The sequence below is a fragment of the Halichoeres trimaculatus genome, unplaced genomic scaffold, assembly GCF_033239565.1.
Source record: "Halichoeres trimaculatus isolate MK-OKI-2021-1 unplaced genomic scaffold, fHalTri1.1 fHalTri1_scaffold_10, whole genome shotgun sequence".
Classification (NCBI taxonomy): domain Eukaryota; kingdom Metazoa; phylum Chordata; class Actinopteri; order Labriformes; family Labridae; genus Halichoeres; species Halichoeres trimaculatus.
In genome coordinates, this window is record NW_027437187.1 from 21742555 (window position 1) to 21760966 (window position 18412).

At 41.1% G+C, this 18412-nt stretch overlaps 1 protein-coding gene across 3 annotated transcripts in view; it reads left to right on the plus strand.

Moving 5' to 3' along the window:
- scaper (S-phase cyclin A-associated protein in the ER) overlaps window positions 1–17985 on the plus strand; it is a 57015-nt gene extending 39030 nt beyond the window's left edge. For all 3 annotated transcript variants that reach the window (XM_074677321.1, XM_074677323.1, XM_074677322.1), the window contains 8 exons: window positions 1077–1200; window positions 3529–3758; window positions 6294–6449; window positions 8525–8759; window positions 10022–10171; window positions 16307–16498; window positions 17218–17260; window positions 17438–17985. In XM_074677321.1, the coding sequence (XP_074533422.1) occupies window positions 1077–1200; window positions 3529–3758; window positions 6294–6449; window positions 8525–8759; window positions 10022–10171; window positions 16307–16498; window positions 17218–17260; window positions 17438–17532 (1225 nt within the window). In that variant the 3' untranslated portion in view covers window positions 17533–17985. The remainder of the gene's footprint in view (window positions 1–1076; window positions 1201–3528; window positions 3759–6293; window positions 6450–8524; window positions 8760–10021; window positions 10172–16306; window positions 16499–17217; window positions 17261–17437) is intronic.
- Window positions 17986–18412: the final 427 nt, after the last annotated feature.

The following is an 18412-nucleotide window of genomic DNA, read 5'->3' on the forward strand; positions in this document are numbered from 1 at the left end:
GCCTGTAGCTATAATAGAATTACTGTCCATAATGTTGACTTATAGGACATTATCAATTTGCAAGAAAGGTTTTGCTCTTACTGTTTTCAGGTGGACAGAAGTGAGCTTTGATGTTAGATTAAGACACTATCCGATCACTCAAAATAAAGTGCTTCTCGCATTAACACCACATTCCATGTCTGACAGCTTAACTCTGCAATGTCAATAATGATACAGCAAGATGACTGATCCACCCACGAGTGACTGCAGAGCACAGACTAGAGGGAGTTATTGACAGACTTGGGTCTGCCTTAGTGTAATCTATTTTCCTGCACCATGCCAGCGTGGTTTGACTGAAAACGTACAGCAGATGTGAAGGTTTTGGTAGATATCAAAATGTTTACCATTTGACATAAACATGGCCTACTTTAGGCACTGGAGAGGCAGATTCCTTTCCTGCAGCTAGCAGATAGGACACGCCATTCCGCCAATGGCTAAAATATACAGTTGTCAGAAAATATTAACTGATGAAACGAGGCTGAGGGGGAGTAGCAGTCACTGCAGAAGCATTGGTCAGTTATCTGAAGCATTAATCTTCTCTGGGACTTGTTTCAGAGCAGACATAATACAGAAGCATGCTTACTGGCGGAGCTCTGGACGCTGTCTGGCGGCCGTGAGGAGCTGCTGAGAGGAATAGTTTTATCTCTCCAGTGGAAATGCTGCACCATCTCAGCCCAGATGGGACTGAGATTGTGCTCAGCTCCTCTGAAGGTGGCTTTAGTGAGGGGAGTATCTGCATAAGTAGCTGATATGAGTGTTTTTATTCCTCAGATCTGCTTCCTTACTCTCTCTGTCAGTGAGATATGCTTTTTGACATGTGGAGACAAACTACATCCTTAAAGAACTACAAATACAGAAGAGTGTGTTTGGTTTCCTGATGGCTGCAGATAGTCTTGTCAATGCCCAGGGCCAGACACTTAGAGCCCAGTAGTAGTGTTTCTTTAACAGGTTGCTGTGGGGAGGTAGCCTTCCTTGGTGTTGTTTTTCCTTGAATAAATAGTTTTATAATCTTTTTTTTTTTGTCATCTCTGTTGCAGATCCCTCTGCGCTGCTTCAAATACCTACTACCTGGCCTGTTCCTGTTGCCCACTCAACTGCTCCTATGTGCTGTTTAGCAACAAGATAGCACTCCTCATGGACCTGCTGCTGCATCAACTAACAGTGAGTATACACAGCCTATGACTGAGGCTTACTTCACCATAACATGCTAAATGATACAATTTAATAGAATACTTGTAATACATTTTTGCCAGAAGTGTTTTTTTTAACCCTTCATGACCTGCCGTAGCAAGTCCGCCAGATCATATCTTTACATTTTCACTACATCTTTACATGTTTGTCTAGACGAGGGGTAGGAGAAAAAAATCAAAAATCGAGATATAATGATTTTTTTTCCTAGATAATATCAAAAATTGGGAGTATATTCTTCAATTCAGTCTTTGTTTATTAACAAGATTGGAAAAAGTTGCCACTTTCTCCAGCAGAGGGTGAAATGTTTCTCTCTGACTCACGTGATGTTCATTTTATGGGACAATATCGCTCTCTATATGGTCTGTAGACATTATCTTCATCATTTAACTTTTTCACATGGTCTGGTGTGAACAAAGCAAACTAAAAATCGCAAAAATTGTTAGTATTTAAGAATCACGATTTAAATCGAATTGGCACCACAAAAATTGTAATAGAATCGAATTGAAGGAATAGTGTATCGTCCCAGCCCGAGTCCAGACTGGCTAGTTAAATTGCTAAAAAGTGCAATAAATATTTTTCAAAGTTCAGAAATGTCATGGCTGTATAACTGTATAAAACATGATAACATGTAGTCAAAGTAGGAAGTGATGTGAACAACCACTGTCTGTTTGCTTTTGTTGTTTATGCTTTATTCTGTATTTCACAAACACATTATTTGAATGGAACAATACTCTGGTACATGTTGAAAAAGTAGTATGGAAGTGTAGTCCCCAGATTTTATATGCACAAAGAATGATGTGTCCATCATATCTGGTTTCAAATCTGCCGCCAATCAAAACGTGATATGCAAACCACAGCACTGGCACTGCACTGGGCGCTATAGGATTAAATTGCATTAGATACAATAAATGTTTTTGTTTAGAGGTTTAAGGTGTGAGGTTCAAAGTATTTCTAGAATAGCCACACTTATGTGTAGCTTTTTTATTGAAACCTCTGTTTTTTGTTTAACATTAATTTGTTGATACACAGCGCTTTGACCGCTGTGAAAACTGCCTTTTTGCAGGTGTCTGCTCTTGCCACAATGTTAATGAAAGACAGACAAAGACACAAGCCAACAAGAAACAAACCAATTGCCCAACCTCACCACGGATGCCTCCAGACTAGGGAATGTGAGAGCGTAGTCAGGCTTGCAGGCAGTCTGTATTGCGGCGACATGTCAGCCTATATCCTTCAGCACTCCGTAAGAAGGACTGTAAACATCAGCCCACTCCAAACATCTAACGGTGGCGGCGCGCTGGGGCTGCCTACACTCAAAGGCAACACAGACAGGACAAGGCACAGGCACAGGGTTGTGGTACATGCATGAACTCTACTGGGGCTTCCCCCTGAAGCGCTGAGTTCCAATCCAGAGCAGTCATATTTCCTGAGGGCACGCAGGGAGAGTTTGCCCGTATGCTTCAGTTTATATAAAACATATCCCAGCAGCTGCTCTGCTGACTGACATATCCAGCAGCTCTGCAGGAGACAAACTAACTGTCCTCCGTTGGTTCAGTGTAGATCAAGAAATTAGTCACATAAAATTTACATTCTTATAAACCCTCGACTTTAATGTGTTGTTGTTAAATTTACAACTCAGACCCGATAAAAAGTCTTCGGTGTTTCTAAATAGTGATGGTGCTGTGTGTGTATTCACGTTTCTGGTATGTGTGTGTGAGCAGTGGGGGTTGTCTGCCATACGAGCATGTACCCTTTTAATTAGATTTGCGGAGAATGTCGGTGGATTTACCTTTGCTGTCAGCATTCACCCAAACCATTAAACCAAATGAGGAGAGTTTTTTATTATTATTGCAAGGTTCTCTGTGTCAACAACGTAGCACCACAGTATAAGTCTCAGACTTCTATTTGAGTATTTTTATGCCTGTAAATAAAATTGGGAAAATAGACTTTCTAGTTTCCCTTTTGCTCGGGTCTGTGGCTGCTGCGCACTACTAAATGTATTCTGCAACTCACAGGAGTGTAATCAAATAATTTTTCGCCCAAAGTTGGTGAATAATTTAGTTACTTAACTGTATAATGTGCTGGTGATGCAGGAAAGACCTTTTGCTCGATGATATCAGGACTTTTAACATTTACTCCAGTTAATAATGGAAATAAATGAGCATGCTTAAGTTTAACTTAACTTTTTGAACTCTCTGTGAATAATTTAAAAATCAGTGACTTTGGATGCTATCAGGTTTCAAATGCAGATTTCTAAAACAGCCTGTCTCCAACAACACATGATGTTCTTAACATTTGCAGCTGTACGTCCCAGAAGAAGACAAATCCATTTTTGGTCGCAGTGTGAACAAACAAGTCTTCGAGGGTTTGACGACAGGCCTGCTGCAGGCCATCGCTACTATCCTAGGATCTCTGTGGCCTCAGATCCCTGAGTCTGGACAAGGCGAAAAGGCATGGATTTCCTCACCTGATGCCAAGGTCAAGAGTTCTGCCACAGAGTCCTTCAACACTCGCACACAAGACCTCATCAGGTATTTTCCTTTTAATGCTCTGTGCTACTCTCACACAAGGTTATAATAGTTTTGGATACGGCATTATAGTTTAGTTTTAGTTAGTTTTGAATTTTTTTTCCATTACAGTTTAGTTTTAATTAGTTTTAGAGCAGGCATTCTAGTTTTTGTTTAGTTTTGATTTTTGCAACAAGGCTTAGTTTTAGTTTAGTTTTAGTTTCAGTTTAGTTTTAGTTTTTTCATACCTCATTAACCAGGTTCCGGATTCAAAAAGGTCAGAGTAAATATTTTGTAATACTGTTTATTTTCAAGTCCAACATAGTGCTCACTGCTCAGTCAATGCTGATACTGAACTGTTGGCTGCTGCCTTCATCACAAAAAAATAATATAAACTTAATATAAAAAATATATACATAAATTATATAAAAAATAATGTTAACCTAAATTACATAAAACTAATATAAACAAAAACTATAAAAAACAATATAATATGAGCTTAAATATTTAGAAACTTGGACTCTAACAAGAAAGACAGACTTAAATACAATTAAAGTCAGACTCACATGCAATTAAACTATTACAGATGCTCTGATTCATTGCTCCACCACGTTTCGTTGCAGCACAGAACACAGCCAGTCAGTGCAGTAAACAAGCACGTCCAAGTACGTCGCCATGATGATGCCGTACTGCGCTGACAACTGCCAAAAACTGTTGTAAAATTGGTTGGGAAAATGTGTCCGATTGATTTAAATCCGAAAGGTTATTAACATTGTCAGAAACTAAAACTAAGGGCATTTTCTCTATAAATTTAGTTAGTTTCAGTTAGTTTTGTGAACACAAGATACAGTTTTAGTTTACTTATCGTTTTTGTTTTCTTTTTTAGTTTTTAATAGTTTGAGTTAACTGCAATGTATTTTGAATTTTAGTTTTCGTTTTTAGTTTCGTTTTAGTTAACTATTATAACCTTGCTCTCACAGTGCCTCTTCTCACCCTACATGGCACCTTTTTTCCTCATCCCATGACCTTTTTACCTTCTGTACTACGTCTCAGCTTTACTCCTCTTGACTGGGTTGAGAGTTGGTCAACCTGATTTCCTCCTCAGCATGCTCTTTGTAAAGAATAGGCTGACAAAATGCCAGATCTCTTGGAAGGGATCCAGCTTGTATTTAGTTGGGTGGTGTTAAGCAGTGGTAGTGTGAGAATGAGCTTATCTTCTGGCATCTTTCCAGCTGGGCCTTTTCTCCACACGTTCAGCGCCATATTTCAAGTGAAAAATGTAAAAGTAGCATAAACACAGAGCACCTACAAAGCTTTGAAAGGTCTCCTTGAACCTGGCATTGGAGCGAGCCGTGTTGGTCCAGGCAGTAGGAGTTGGGGTTGTGTTGGAGAAATGTGGGCTGTGAGGAAATGCAGACCCGCCCTGATGAAGCCTTGAGGAAGAGAGCAGCCTTTCCACCATCCCTCCCACAAGCAATGATTCATCTGGACAGAGCAGCTGTACAGGCCCACCACTCTCATCCAACGACCTGGTCGTAACCCTGGAGACAGGGGAGGGCCTGAGAAAAATGGTGTCGTCAGACTATAATCCTGAGTACGAGTGTACCTCAGCTGCCTTGTATAACGTCTAAACTATCGAGGAAGAATGAAAGATCGAAACAAATTTAGATTTTCTTAACACTCTCCCATAATGCAATGCCATTCTTCACAAAAAGGGGAGATCACAGTTTTAATCTCTCTCATTACCAGCCTCTCAGTTTGGCTTTCAGTGCTTTTAGCCCCCCTATCATTTTCATACATGTTTTCAGTTCACGCTCATTTGATAAGACGCATCAAGTGGTAAGCTCGACCACCAAGCAGGTTGTCAAACTTGAAGCAGGCACTGAACAGAGCAGTGCATGTGAGGAAAGCTCCTTTCAGCAAACGGAGAGCTGTGGAAGAGGATCAAGTCAAAACAATGGCACTTGGTTCAAGTGTCAAATGTCCCGCAGTGGAGGCTGAAAACGGCCGTAATCACTTGTTTAAGTGAGTGACAGTTCTAACAAAAAAAGGTATGTGGAAAAAGCAGAGTGGAGAAGAGGAAACATTTCTTTCAGAGTGACTGTGTCAGCTAAAGTAAAGTCTTGACTGGCAGATGTAGTGCTGGATAGATGTTGGTAAGCTGTTGTTGCCTGAGCTGAGCCTTAAGATGTGTGAATGCCTGAGCCATGGGAAGACAGCCTCAGGTCAGCAAACTGTCAAAGGCCCAGAGCCATGCTGGCACAGGGGCCACCGCAGCCCTTTAATGACACTATTAGCAGTAATTTGTGACTGAAAGAGTACAGGGAACATGATCATGAGACCTGTCATTGGCAGAGACAAATTGGAGATATCACAGTAATAGCAGGGGGTGGAGGCCGTAGGTGAGGTATCTGCTTTCAGCTGTGGAAGTATGCACAGTAAAGGCTTTTGTTTGCCCATGAGGTTTTTTTTTACAGAGAATGTACATTTTTTTGGAGAAATTCTTCTAACCATGACGGGGTTTTGTTTTCTGTCTCTCTTCTTGTGTGTTTCTCTCAGCTACGTAGTAAACATGGGTTTGATCGACAAGCTCTATGGGTGCTTTTTGTCAGTCCAAGGTCCTGTAGACGAGCACCCCAAGATGTCCGCTTTCCTCCAGCAAGCCTCGGCTCTGCTGCACAGCATGTGCAAGCTGTGCTTTGTCGTAACTGGACGGTGAGTGCGTCTCCTACTCTGTTACACACCTCATGCATGTCTGTGATCTCTTGAGCCTCCACACATCTTTCTCTGTGCCACTAATAACAGAGACTGACTGAGTCACTGTCACAAGGATCCATAAAGACTGGAGCTCAAAGTTACCTAAACAAAAGCCTGCAGTTCCTCTGCTATCAGCCAGCGGGTCGTTTCCTCCAGCCAGCTAGCTTGCTAAGCTGTCATTGCTGCAGATAGAGATAGGCATCTACTTGACCCAGCGCTCTGTCACTCACCATAAACCTTAGCCTGCAGTGTGGGGGGAGCCCACCCACGTGTGCTACAGTGACCTCCACACATAGAGGTGCAGTGGCCCCGCTGACAGAGGCTAAGCACACAGTCACACCAAGGGACTCAATTCCTCACTTAAGAGGAGAAGAAAAGCTGGCCGTGGCTTTAGAGCCAGAAATGCTTTGAAGTTGCGCCTTTGAACAGTTTGAGCCAGGTATCAATCAGATCAATTAAGTTTTCTTCCATAATGAGCCCAATGCTTGGCAGTACATTACTCTATAACCTTGTCATTGGGTATTTAATGTTGCAAAGCATGCTACTGTACTCTGGCAGCTGCAAGGTGCTGCAGTGACAATCACTCGCAGCTTCAGTAAGACTCAGTCACTGAATATCTGTGAGAAAACAAAGTTCCACACTTTGCAGGTTTAATGAGACCAGCAACCTCTTTTTCTGCCAAGATTCTCTGGGGGTCACATACACGAACCCTCAGTAAGCTTGTAGAATATTTTGACCATGCCAGTTGCTGTGTCAGGGGATTACATTGGCATTAGAGGTTGTGTTCTTGCCTAGCAGCATATTTCACACAGAGCATGTTGGCTAACATCAAGTATCAGCATGCACTGTAGGATCCATCCAGAGGTCACACACCCTCCTTTCTACATGGCTGCAAATCATAGCTGCAGCCGCGGCTACACTCTTAAATTGTCTGTCTGCACGAGCTGAAGGTTTTCCCATGAGTCTTCTCCATTGCCACTAAAAACATTACAACATTATTTAAATGAAAACACTCTAAAATGTCTCTGAAAGTAAAACTTTTACATTTAAAAGGGTTTATTTGTTTTCAATTGTTTTGTAAACTTAAGCCTAAACTGAAAGTGGTCCAATGATAGACTATAAACAACATCCAAACAAAAACCAACATACATTTTACATAGAAAAAAATGCATATAGGCATAGACTTTGAAATCTCCTGCACTAAAAAAAGCCACTTTCTATACAACAAAGTAAAAATAATCCTCAATAAGGATCTTTTTGGATGCTTAATGAACATATCACTTTAAACAATCTAATGCAAGCATTTCTAAAACATTGCCCCGACCGTCTGATCATTTTCGAGCTGTCCAAAGTTGCTGCTGTTTGCTCAAAGTCAAGTCATCACTTTGTTTACTTTAGCATGAGCGGAAGAAGAGATGAAAGAGAAGAAGTGATTTTAAATCTTGGAGGACTGGCACTGGCTTATGTGAAAAGTCAAAAAGTGACCAAATAAAAGCTTATGCATCCATAGACTTCAGATTACTTTATCTATAGAGCACGTTTAAGAGTAGGAGATGAACTTGCAGCTGTGATCCAACACACCATTCAGCGGCCACCTTCCCATCTGTGCCAATTCAGTGGCACAGATGGGAAAGTTTCTTTATCTAAAGTAAATTATTTTATACGTCTTTGTCTTGTGAGATTATTCTAAGCCTGCTGAGGACCAGATGGTTATGATGTATTTTCTTCTCTTCAGCTTCAGGATGTTCCCAAGAAAAAAAAAGTGACACTTCATTTTGCATTACTTCAACAAAAAGAACATTTTATGTGACAGTTTTCCTAAAACTGAACTTACATTTTCATCCCGATGAAACATGTTTGACACCTTTAGTGTAATCAAAGTTAGTGATGACTGACTTGTTTTATCACAATCTGTGTTCCAACTCTATTTACACAAAGAAGAAGCACAAGTTTCACATTAAAAACCTTCGTGCTGCTCAATATAATAATTCTGATTTTTTAAAAACTGTTCCCCCCACTCTCTTCCTTTGCAGGGCTCCCAGTATATTTGACAACAAACGCCAGGACCCAACAGGACTAACAGCCCTGCTGCAGTCCACAGACCTGGTGGGAGTGGTGCACACGCTGTATTGTATCCTGCTCCACAGTTTCGCGCCAGAGTCTGCTTCCCAGAGTCAGGAGCCCTACGGCCCTGGGGTCATCCAGGTGGCTTTGCAAGGCATCCGCTTCCTCAACAGTTTTGCCCTGCTTGACCTATCTGCCTTCCAGGTATTTATAAAAATAAATCCAATATAGATTCTTCTTTCAGTCATCTCTTATCTTGCTGTTGGTGAAAGAGATTTTCGTTCCTCTTCATTGTTCTGTGTCTGATACGCACTAAGCATGTCCTGTTTTATTTTGGAGACTTCACTAATAAAATAAAAACATTATTTATTTTTGGGGAACTACTACTGCTTTGTAATGAGCCACTGGAAGGGAAGATACTCTCCTTAGGACAAAGCTGACCTATGGACATGAGCTCAGGTGACCTTTGACCCCAGGTCAGTTATTTGAATTGATCAGAGTCTGGTGGGCAAGCAGCTAGGCTGTAGCACGTGTGCTCAGCGCAGAGCAGGACCATACATTACCCAGCACAAGGAGGAGAGGGCGACAGCTTCCCTGAGCTAAATCACCACACAGACTGAAAGGCACGAGAACGAGCGAGAATGCTGTTAATTATTTTAATGTCTTGTGGTAATTACTTTGAAGCAGCTTCCTCTCACTGACCCGCCTCATTCAGGCAACTCAAAACAGCTGGAAATCAAAGCGCTCTGCTGCTGGGGTTTTATGAACATTTTAAATAATGTCTCTTTTTGTGGGGGGTTGTAGTCACCTTGTGTCTTGCATTACCTCATAGCACAGGCAAAGAAATGCTGGAGTGGATAAGTGATCAGAATTCAGGCCATTGATAAACAAGCTGCAACAATTGAGAGTGCTTAAGAGTTTAATTCAAAGGGTCCAGTGCAGTTCATGTACTTGTAGTTTTTCTGGTTGACTCTTGAGAAAATATCTTCCACAAAATCTAGAAATAAATTACTTTCCTCACCAAATGATTTTCCTGATTGCCTTTCAACTGAAAATCTGATTGCATGAAGTCTAAGTTAGTTTATGTAATGAAAAATAAATGATGATCATCATGTTTCCCAGGTATTGTGCTATGACTGTGTTGTTTGAATGTTTCAATGCTAACACACCCAAACTTCCAGTGGAGTGGTGATCATCTTTTGGTGCACGGTCACACTGACATGTTTAACAAATACTGTCTGTGAGCTGCTCCTAGCATCCCATTCTGAAGTGGGATTTGGGTGTTTTATTGTGGGACCCTGCCTGAGTTTACACTCTTACACAGTATATCCTCCCTCCAGCAAAACATATAATCTTTTATTACTTTGTGATGTTATAGTTTTGAGCTTTTTGTAATCACAATCAAAGACGATTTATGCCTCATTTACAGTCAAGCCTTCTCGTGTGTTTCGTCTGTGATCTGTCAGTCTGTTTTAGGAGCTGAAGGCTTGTCTCTAGCGTTCCGACACATCGTCAGCTCGCTGCTCTGGTACTGTACCCAGCATTCCTCTGAAGAGCTGCTGCACGAAGTCATCATCTGTGTGGGATACTTTACTGTTAATCATCCTGACAACCAGGTAAACCAGCTCCACCCTTCACTGAGCGCACACAATATCTAAATATTGAGACTTATTTATTTGTACTTTTTTAAGACTGAATTTTGTTTTAATTTGTTTTGTTGGCTGTTAAATCATGAACATGCAAAATGTAAAAAGTTTTGACAAAGTAACACAAGTTTTTTAAAACTTCTTCTTATTTTTCTTCTTTTATGGATTACTACATACTTGGATACTATGTGAGCAAAAGCTTATCGAAATCACATGTTTATCTAAAGAAATTATTATTAAAACAAATTAATGCTGTGTCTGTCTAAATAATGTGTGATAGTACTGAAGGATTTTCCTTTTCGTTTCTCTAAAGCTTTTATGTTTTATCAACATTCCCAAGCACAGTTGTTTAATTTATTAACCCACAGTGGGAGTTTCAATTTCTTAAAATTTGTTGGGTGGAAATCAGAGAATATTTGTCTTCTTTAATATTTACTCAGAAATGTGACATTCAAATTGAAATAAGTTTCCCATTAACTTACTTTAAGTCATAGTATCTGTTAATACATCTACAGTTCAACCACTTCTGAAAAGAACACATCAGTTTCTGAAAGTTGGATGGACACATTACACCTTGATAAATCATTTCTTTATTGTTTAACTGACATCATCTCTGAACTAGTTCCTGCTGAGCCCGGTAACATCGTCTGGATTTTGTCCTGTTCATGTATTATTAGTCAGAAAATGGGTGTAGTTTTGTAATAGCAACAAAGAGCACCCGTTTAAAAATTCATGCCTTGGCACCTTCCTGCTTTCAGCCTGCGTGTCCTCCATTGTCCCTCTGAGCGTCTCTTTGTTCCCACCTTGTAAAGTAGAGCAGCGTGCCAGCCGTGCTGCTACAGCTACTTAGGGTGCTCCGTGGAAGTGAGCAGGATGTGATGAAGCAGACCTGGCTGCTGTATAATTGGCTGTCATGCGTGGCCCGTCGAACGGGCCCCTGATTAGCCACGCTACAGTTGGTTAGGCTTCGATTATGTTAAACGGGACCCACACAGACAGCAGCCACAGCTCCGGTCTCAAACCTGTGATGTGTCATTTATGTCCACACCATCAGAGACAAAGCAACTTAAAGGCTGATAAATGATTCTAATAAAATGTTTTTCTTCTGTTTTTTAGATTTTTAATCAAGTGATCTTTCTCGAGCGTTTTTTTCTCCATGTAGCTTGTATGCCATGTAATTATTCTGATGTACAGAATTTGCATTTTTGGTCACCATAGGTCAAATTTGCATATTATATTAAATAATTGAATGAGGACTGGTGATTAAATTGAGGGTGTAACAATCTTTTCGTCTCTTTACACCCACAGCCACATAAACAGAGCAGCCATGCCTGACTGTATTTACAATGAGAAACAAAACATGTATGTTGCTAATTTGATGCAAAACCTGTCATTCTTTTATGCCTGCCAGCAAAACATTTTGTGTTTTGAAGGGGAAATAAAAAAAACCTTTTTGCTTGCAGTTTAAAAGTTTAGTTTAAAAAATTGAATTGAAGATTGTCGAGGAACACGATCCCACACAACCTCAATGTAGAGTTGGTTTTTGCCAGTGGTCCAGATCCTGGAATGTGTCCATTCTGCATTGAGATGAATGGCGTAAAGGAGAATATTCAGAGCAGCTTGAGCTTTTCTCAAGCTAATGTAAGCATTGGCAGGACACTAAAGCGGCCCGACCGGGGGCCTATGTGGTCGCAGGAGGACTGCTGATTCACTGTCGGCACACCAGCTTTTGTTTATATATGTGCTCTAGAAATAAGGCTGCTCATAAAAAGCAGAAACTTTGAAGCAGCACTATACGTAGTGATGCATTCCCTCTGCTAGGGAGGCATGAATAATTCAACTTGTCACACAAAAAGCCATCAGGAGAGTGACATATGTAGGCTTGTGTGTTTTTCAAGTGCGCCTCTGCTCTTGGGACCACTGAGCCATGTAGCCATATGTTACACTGTCTGTGCCTGTGGAGACTTTTTGACGAAATAAAGGAAGAACAAATGACACCTAACTTGTAACTGACATGGAGCTGCGCTTCCTTTTTTTCACTCTGAAGAGTTACATCTCAGTAATCTCCCTGCCTTTAAACTCAGTGATTCATTTCTGAATCATCCACCGAGATGATCTGTTGAATCTTTGAGCGGATGAGTCTGTAATTGTTAACTGTTGACATGTTAAACCTCCTGGATGCTGTGTGCTTTTTTAGATAACACGAGCAATTTGAGAGTGTGGAAATCTTAAGAAAACTTTGCTTTTTTTCGCCAGTACCTGGAAAACGGCCACACATGCAGGGAGAATTTCCTTCACACACACAAATGCTTTTGTTCCTGTAACCCACGTCCTGAGATTACCTGACTCCTACATGCTTATATTTGTACCTGTAAGTATCACATGAGGGATGAAGCATCTGTAGCACGAGCAGCGCACACAGATCTCCAGAGCTCAGCCTTATCAGCGGGGTCATACTTCTTCTTCCCATTCTCTACGAGGGCGTTTCCTTTGCCTTGCAGGCCCAAGCCAAGCTTTGGGCCTGTAATTCCTGTTAACCTGATGTCGAAACGCTCCCTTCAGCAGTCCATTACAACTAAGACAACCAGGCCCTCACTGCCTGCGGGGTAAGTGCAGCTTGTGTAGACCGTAGGGAGCCAGCGCGGGGGGAACGCACACTCTGTATCACCCAGCAGAGTAAACAGAGTAAGAGAGACACAGACACACACTCTTCTCTGACTGGCAGGAGAGGTCCTTATTGTTAGCTCAGTAGATGATTTACACTGCACTCCAAGGGTGAACGCAGGTCCAACTGACTTTAAGTGAAGCTGAGGACATTTTTATCCCTTGCAAACCTTTCAGTGAGGGGTTTCCATTTGTCGGGAACGCTTTTGTCAGGTTGGTCTGAAAGCAGAGCTATCAGCTGTAAGATCTGTGACGGAATGACAGCGTCAGCTCATAAAGACAGATAAAGAGTTATTAAGCCTTATTGTGCAAACATCAGGTTGTTACGGGATTTTCAGACGCCTGAGAATTGGCTTGAAAGTCAAGTTTGAGTGTCTCTGTCAATGTCTGCAGTGATAGACTGTGACAGTCAAAGGCAGCGTCCTGTGCACGTCTCAGTGAGCTGTTGTAAATGTAGAGGAGCACTAAACAGCTATTGGGATAAGTTTGCTTTGTCTGCTTTGTCTGCTCTGCTGCGCGCCTTATCAGTAAGACAGCTCTACTCTAATGGATCTGCTCTGTATAGTGGATTCAAGTGTCACATATACAGCCCTGCACTGGCCCTGGTGATCAGGCTGTCTAGACGCTACAGTGAATAGAGATTCCTCGGCACTGACAAGATTGTCAGTTTGTGTCTGTGTGAAATATCTCTTTTCCACGGAAAATCTTTCTTTCCGTCTCTGCAGTTCTGCTGCTTCATGTGTCTCAAAGTGTAATTTTAAAACCTGCACTGCAAAAAAATAAAATAGTATCAAGTGCTTTTGTCTTATTTAAGTTAAAATCGTCTTATTATACTCAATATGAGCCACATTGAACTGGTCAGTCCAGAAAAATGTCTTGTGTTGAGTTAAATAAGGTCTGAATTGCTTGTAACAAGTAAAAAGAATCTGCCATTGAAATCAGAAAATTTTGCTCAAAACCAGAATAATGTCTTAATAGAAGTAACTTTTCTCTTGTTCCACTGGCAGATTTTTTTGTACTTGTCACAAGCAATCCAGACCTCATTTTTGTCTTTAAATACTTTAAAATAAGACATTTTTCTGGACTGGTCAGGTGAATGTGGCTCATATTAAGTCTAAAAGGGCATTTTCTACTGAAAATAAGACAAAAACACTTTAAAGGTTTCAGTTTTCCAGAGTGAGATTCAGGGATTTTTCCCCCTCTGGTTTCTCAAATCTGCTCTTACTTTGGTTTCCTGCTCCGACACAGGCTCTTCCCAGGAATTTGTTTGCGTTTTGGAACATTAACTTTACACACTCTTTGTTGTCATTGAGAGACAGTGAGGAAGTTATGTAATGGAAGCGTCATAAAACTTGGCACTGTTTGAAAGTGCCAGGTCTGTGGACTTCAGGAAGAACAGAGCAGCCAAGACACTTGAGTTTTAACAGGGTCTGCGTTTCACCCGAGGGCCAGATGTACGAGTTCAGATGCTTGTTGTTAGTTTTATGATGTCAGGCTTTCGAGCTGCAGACACTTCAGCTGAGCTTGGGGAAGCAACGCTCCTTCATAATCTCTGGTTGGAAGGCATCCTGAGCTCTGGCGTTTTTCTTCACCTGGTACAGACGTGGAAAGTTGGCAGGGGACTCTTGCTCTTTGTTACCCTCAGACTCTTGCTGCCACCAGGTTTTGTTTTATGTCTTTCTACGTCAGGCATTTGGAGGTGGACAATTTGTTTAGGCAGCTAAAAGATGAAACTGCGCTGTGGAGGATTATGAGCTTGCTGGGTGATTTGTGGGTTGGATCTTCTCAGAGTCTTAGCTGAAACATTTTAAACCAGCCGTGGTGTTAAATTATGCTACCTTAACCATAAGAATGAATAAATATTTTAGCTTTTGCAGAGTCATGTTTTTGCCTTTCTAATCATCCCAGATGTATAAACCTCTGCCCCCTTCAGTGCCTGTGTATCTTGGGTAGTTTTGCTACAGACAAGATAAATGTGACAAAGTGGGATTTAGTGGAAAGTAGCATGCAAACGCTAAAACTACATGCACTGAAAATAAGCAGCTATGCTTTTGAAAACAACCAGATCTTTCCTTTTCCCCCTTTTCTTCAGGGGATGAATTTGTCTGAGGCCTACATTCCTTAAAAAAAAAAAAAAAAAACGCTTATTGAGTCAGTGAAACTTGGGGAATTTTGGTCGTTCTCTCTTACACTGCATGCTCCATGTCTTTAAAAAGTGCTCAAGTCTCTTCTTGAATTCACTACTCAAAAATACACAGCAGAGCAATGACCTATCCTTTAATCTCAACATTTTAACACTTACATTTCACTTTGACAAATTCACTGCTCTTGTCATGTGTAAGTATTTGAAATGCGTTCAAGTTCAGACTGTTTGAACCGTCCGGATGGTTTCTTTAAACATGTCGTGGCGGGAAATGGCACTGCTCTGTGTCCCTTTGAACGCTGCTGTAGAGGGCAGCTCTGAGAAGCTTCACCTTGAACTGATAAAAGCAATGAATTATCACGTTGTTTATCCCGCTGCTCAAACTTGGAGTGCATTATCAAAGGAGAGACCAATGGAAGAGTATTAGAGGGTGTATTTTTAAAATCTTGTAAATCTTCTTAATTTATGTCACTGTGACTTGTAGGACCTCACTTTGCCCTTCTGGTTTCTATTGGCTTTGAGCCCCCAGCCCTGTAGTCTGTTCCTGTAAAGCAGATCAGTTTTTTTCCACCAGGGTTTAGCATGCTGACCTGCTGGTTTGCAGACGGTTGCTGATGGCCCTCTCAGGCTCAAGGGAGATGACCAGAGCATTAGGCTGAACCCCTTCCTTTGCCGCAGCCCCCTTTCTAATCAAATGAGGCTGGGGGGTGATTTGGTTGTAATACTGGTGGCCTGGATGTGATGCTGTGTGATTGACAGGCTGTGATGGAGAGCAGGATGTCGCGGGGTGAAAACACCATTAATGTTATTGCTCATTTCTTAAAGTGGGGCCGGCCACACTGTTAGTGGAGGTTTGCTCACCCTGCTTTCCTCCCGACACCCCACCTCTCTGTCATCCTGTTGCACTATGAATGCCCTCTCCCAACCTCAGGTTCACTCAGGGCGACATTAAACTTTCCCAGTTTGTGTGTCTCTGTACTGTTGCTTTTAAAGAGCTCCACAGAGGACTTAAGTTTTGACCGCTGAAAATGACATCGGTTCTTATTTTCCTCTTGTGCTACAGCCGCTCTGCTTTTGCCATTTGTACAAAACATCCCATCATTGTATTTTATTGCCCATAATTGCGTGGTGGGAGGCTGTGCCCTGCAGGTCTCCTCCTAATGGCTGTTTGTGTGTTGTTTTAGTGGCAGATTTACATGTGGGAGGGGCACAGGGCGGTGATTTACAAGCAGCAGTGCTGCTGCCTGGCTGCCTGGCTGGCTTAGTGACTGACTTGCTGTGTGCTCCGTGTGTTCCAGGTGATAGTGCAGTCTGGACGCCAGCCCAGCGTGCTGCAGAAACTGTGTCAGCTGCCCTTCCAGTACTTCAGCCACCCACGCCTCATCAGAGTGCTCTTCCCCTCCCTCATCTCAGCGTGCTACAACAACCCCCAAAACAAGGTGATCCTGCAGCAGGAGATGAGCTGTGTGCTGCTGGCTACATTCATTCAGGTAAATATGGAAGCGTGGTCACACATACAGTACGTTTTTAAACTGAGATTCATCATTATTTTATTCATATTTGTATCACAGCTGAATGATTGTTTGGACAAAATATTGAAGCCAAAAAAACAATGTTATTTAAAAGATTCAGGAGTGAAAAGAAGTTTGATGAGGGGACCCTCTTTGCACCCGTTGATTAATAGTTGCTCATGCAGGCCCCTGGTGAATCTGTAACAGGCAGGCTTTTACTAAGATTAATGGCTTCCTTCACAGTGGATTTACCTGCCACTGGTTCAACTCCCGGTAAACAGCTTGTCTCCTTCATCTTCCTCTGACAAGCTGCCCCTCACCACTCTGCAACCACCACTGTTTAGACACCGATTAACTCCCATTCAAAGGGAGACAGGCCATTGTCGTTTCTTTCAAACAAAGCAATAATGCATGGTGTCCTGCCCCACCACCCGCATTGTTGAGTTAACCTCGTGAACATTCCTCGGAGTGAGACGATTTGATCCAGTCGGGTTTCCAATGACACATTATACTGAAAACATTTTGTTTGATTAGTTGATTCCACTGAGGTGTAGCTGCAGCTTCATACTTTCCTTAAAATGTTGAGTTTAGTGCTGAAGGTTTACTTCAGACTTGATGAGGACATTTACTCACACTGAATACTTGTTGTATGGGATGCTTGTTATACGAGATACTAACGACTTGCATTTATTCTTTAGGACTGTGCTGCAAATGAGAAAGACAACAAGACAAAACTGGCAGGTAAGTTATGTGAATATTTAAAAAGAAAAAAAAAAGATAGCTATAGTTAACCAAACTGAATAATAAAAACACTTTTCAACCTACTGTTTTGCTTTGGTAATGTTTTAAAGCATTTTTCAAAGCATCAAAGAAATCTGTTGAGACTGCCAGTAAAATATTGTTTGTTTCCTCCCAAAGTTTCCCAACTGGATTTCTGCGAGTTGTCTAACCGCTTTCCAAGAGACCAATGGGACTCAGCGCTGCAGTTTTTTCTCAAGAAACAAGACGAGTGATAGAGTTGTCATCCACACTGGATGAGGACAGTATAGACACTACAATGAGACTGAGACCAGAAGATGTTAGGGATTTTTCTGTTCCTTACTGCAAGTCGACACATTGGTAAATTCTGTCTCCAGATGTTGTCGAAAGTAAAGGTGGTGAAGCCTTACCCTACAGTTATTTAGATTTCCTAGAAATCAGAAAAATGATCATGAGGATTTTGCACAAAATTTTCTTGTTTGTATATTACACTAAGAAAACGCACAATTATTCCTTGAAATGTCTATACAGCCATTTGTATCTCTTCTTGGTCCTGATGTAGACAAAAAAGATCCTTTTTCAAAGCAGTGACGCCCTAAACCTGTAACATTACTTATGCTTGTATTTATACTTTGCCAAGGATTTTCTTCAATACTGTTTATTGTTAATTTATTATGTTTGTTTCTTTTGAATGTGAATGACCAGAATGTTTTTTTCTAGTTTATAAAGCCAGTTACGAGTTAAATGACCCGCCTTGATGCAATAACATGTTAAGAGTTATATTTTTCATTGTCACATCTTTTCTTTTCTTTCTCTGTCAGAAGGCATTTACAAATTAATATAATTTATTGACTTATTTACCTTCATTGTGAAATAAAAATAAATTGGTAATGCATTATTTGTTCTCTGTTTTATTGTGTGGAAACTGTTCAAAATTGATTTTACTCTAAAAAGAATGAACACTTCCGTACTTGTTTGGTGTCTTTGGAGTCTTAAGTCTGGTGTTTCTGGTATTTAGATCCTGGGAGTTTAAAGATGGCTGAGATAAATAAACACAATTATCTGGCTGATATTGTGATGTTTTCAAAAATCACTGGATTAGATGTCAATTTGCACTCATTGATTCACTCATAA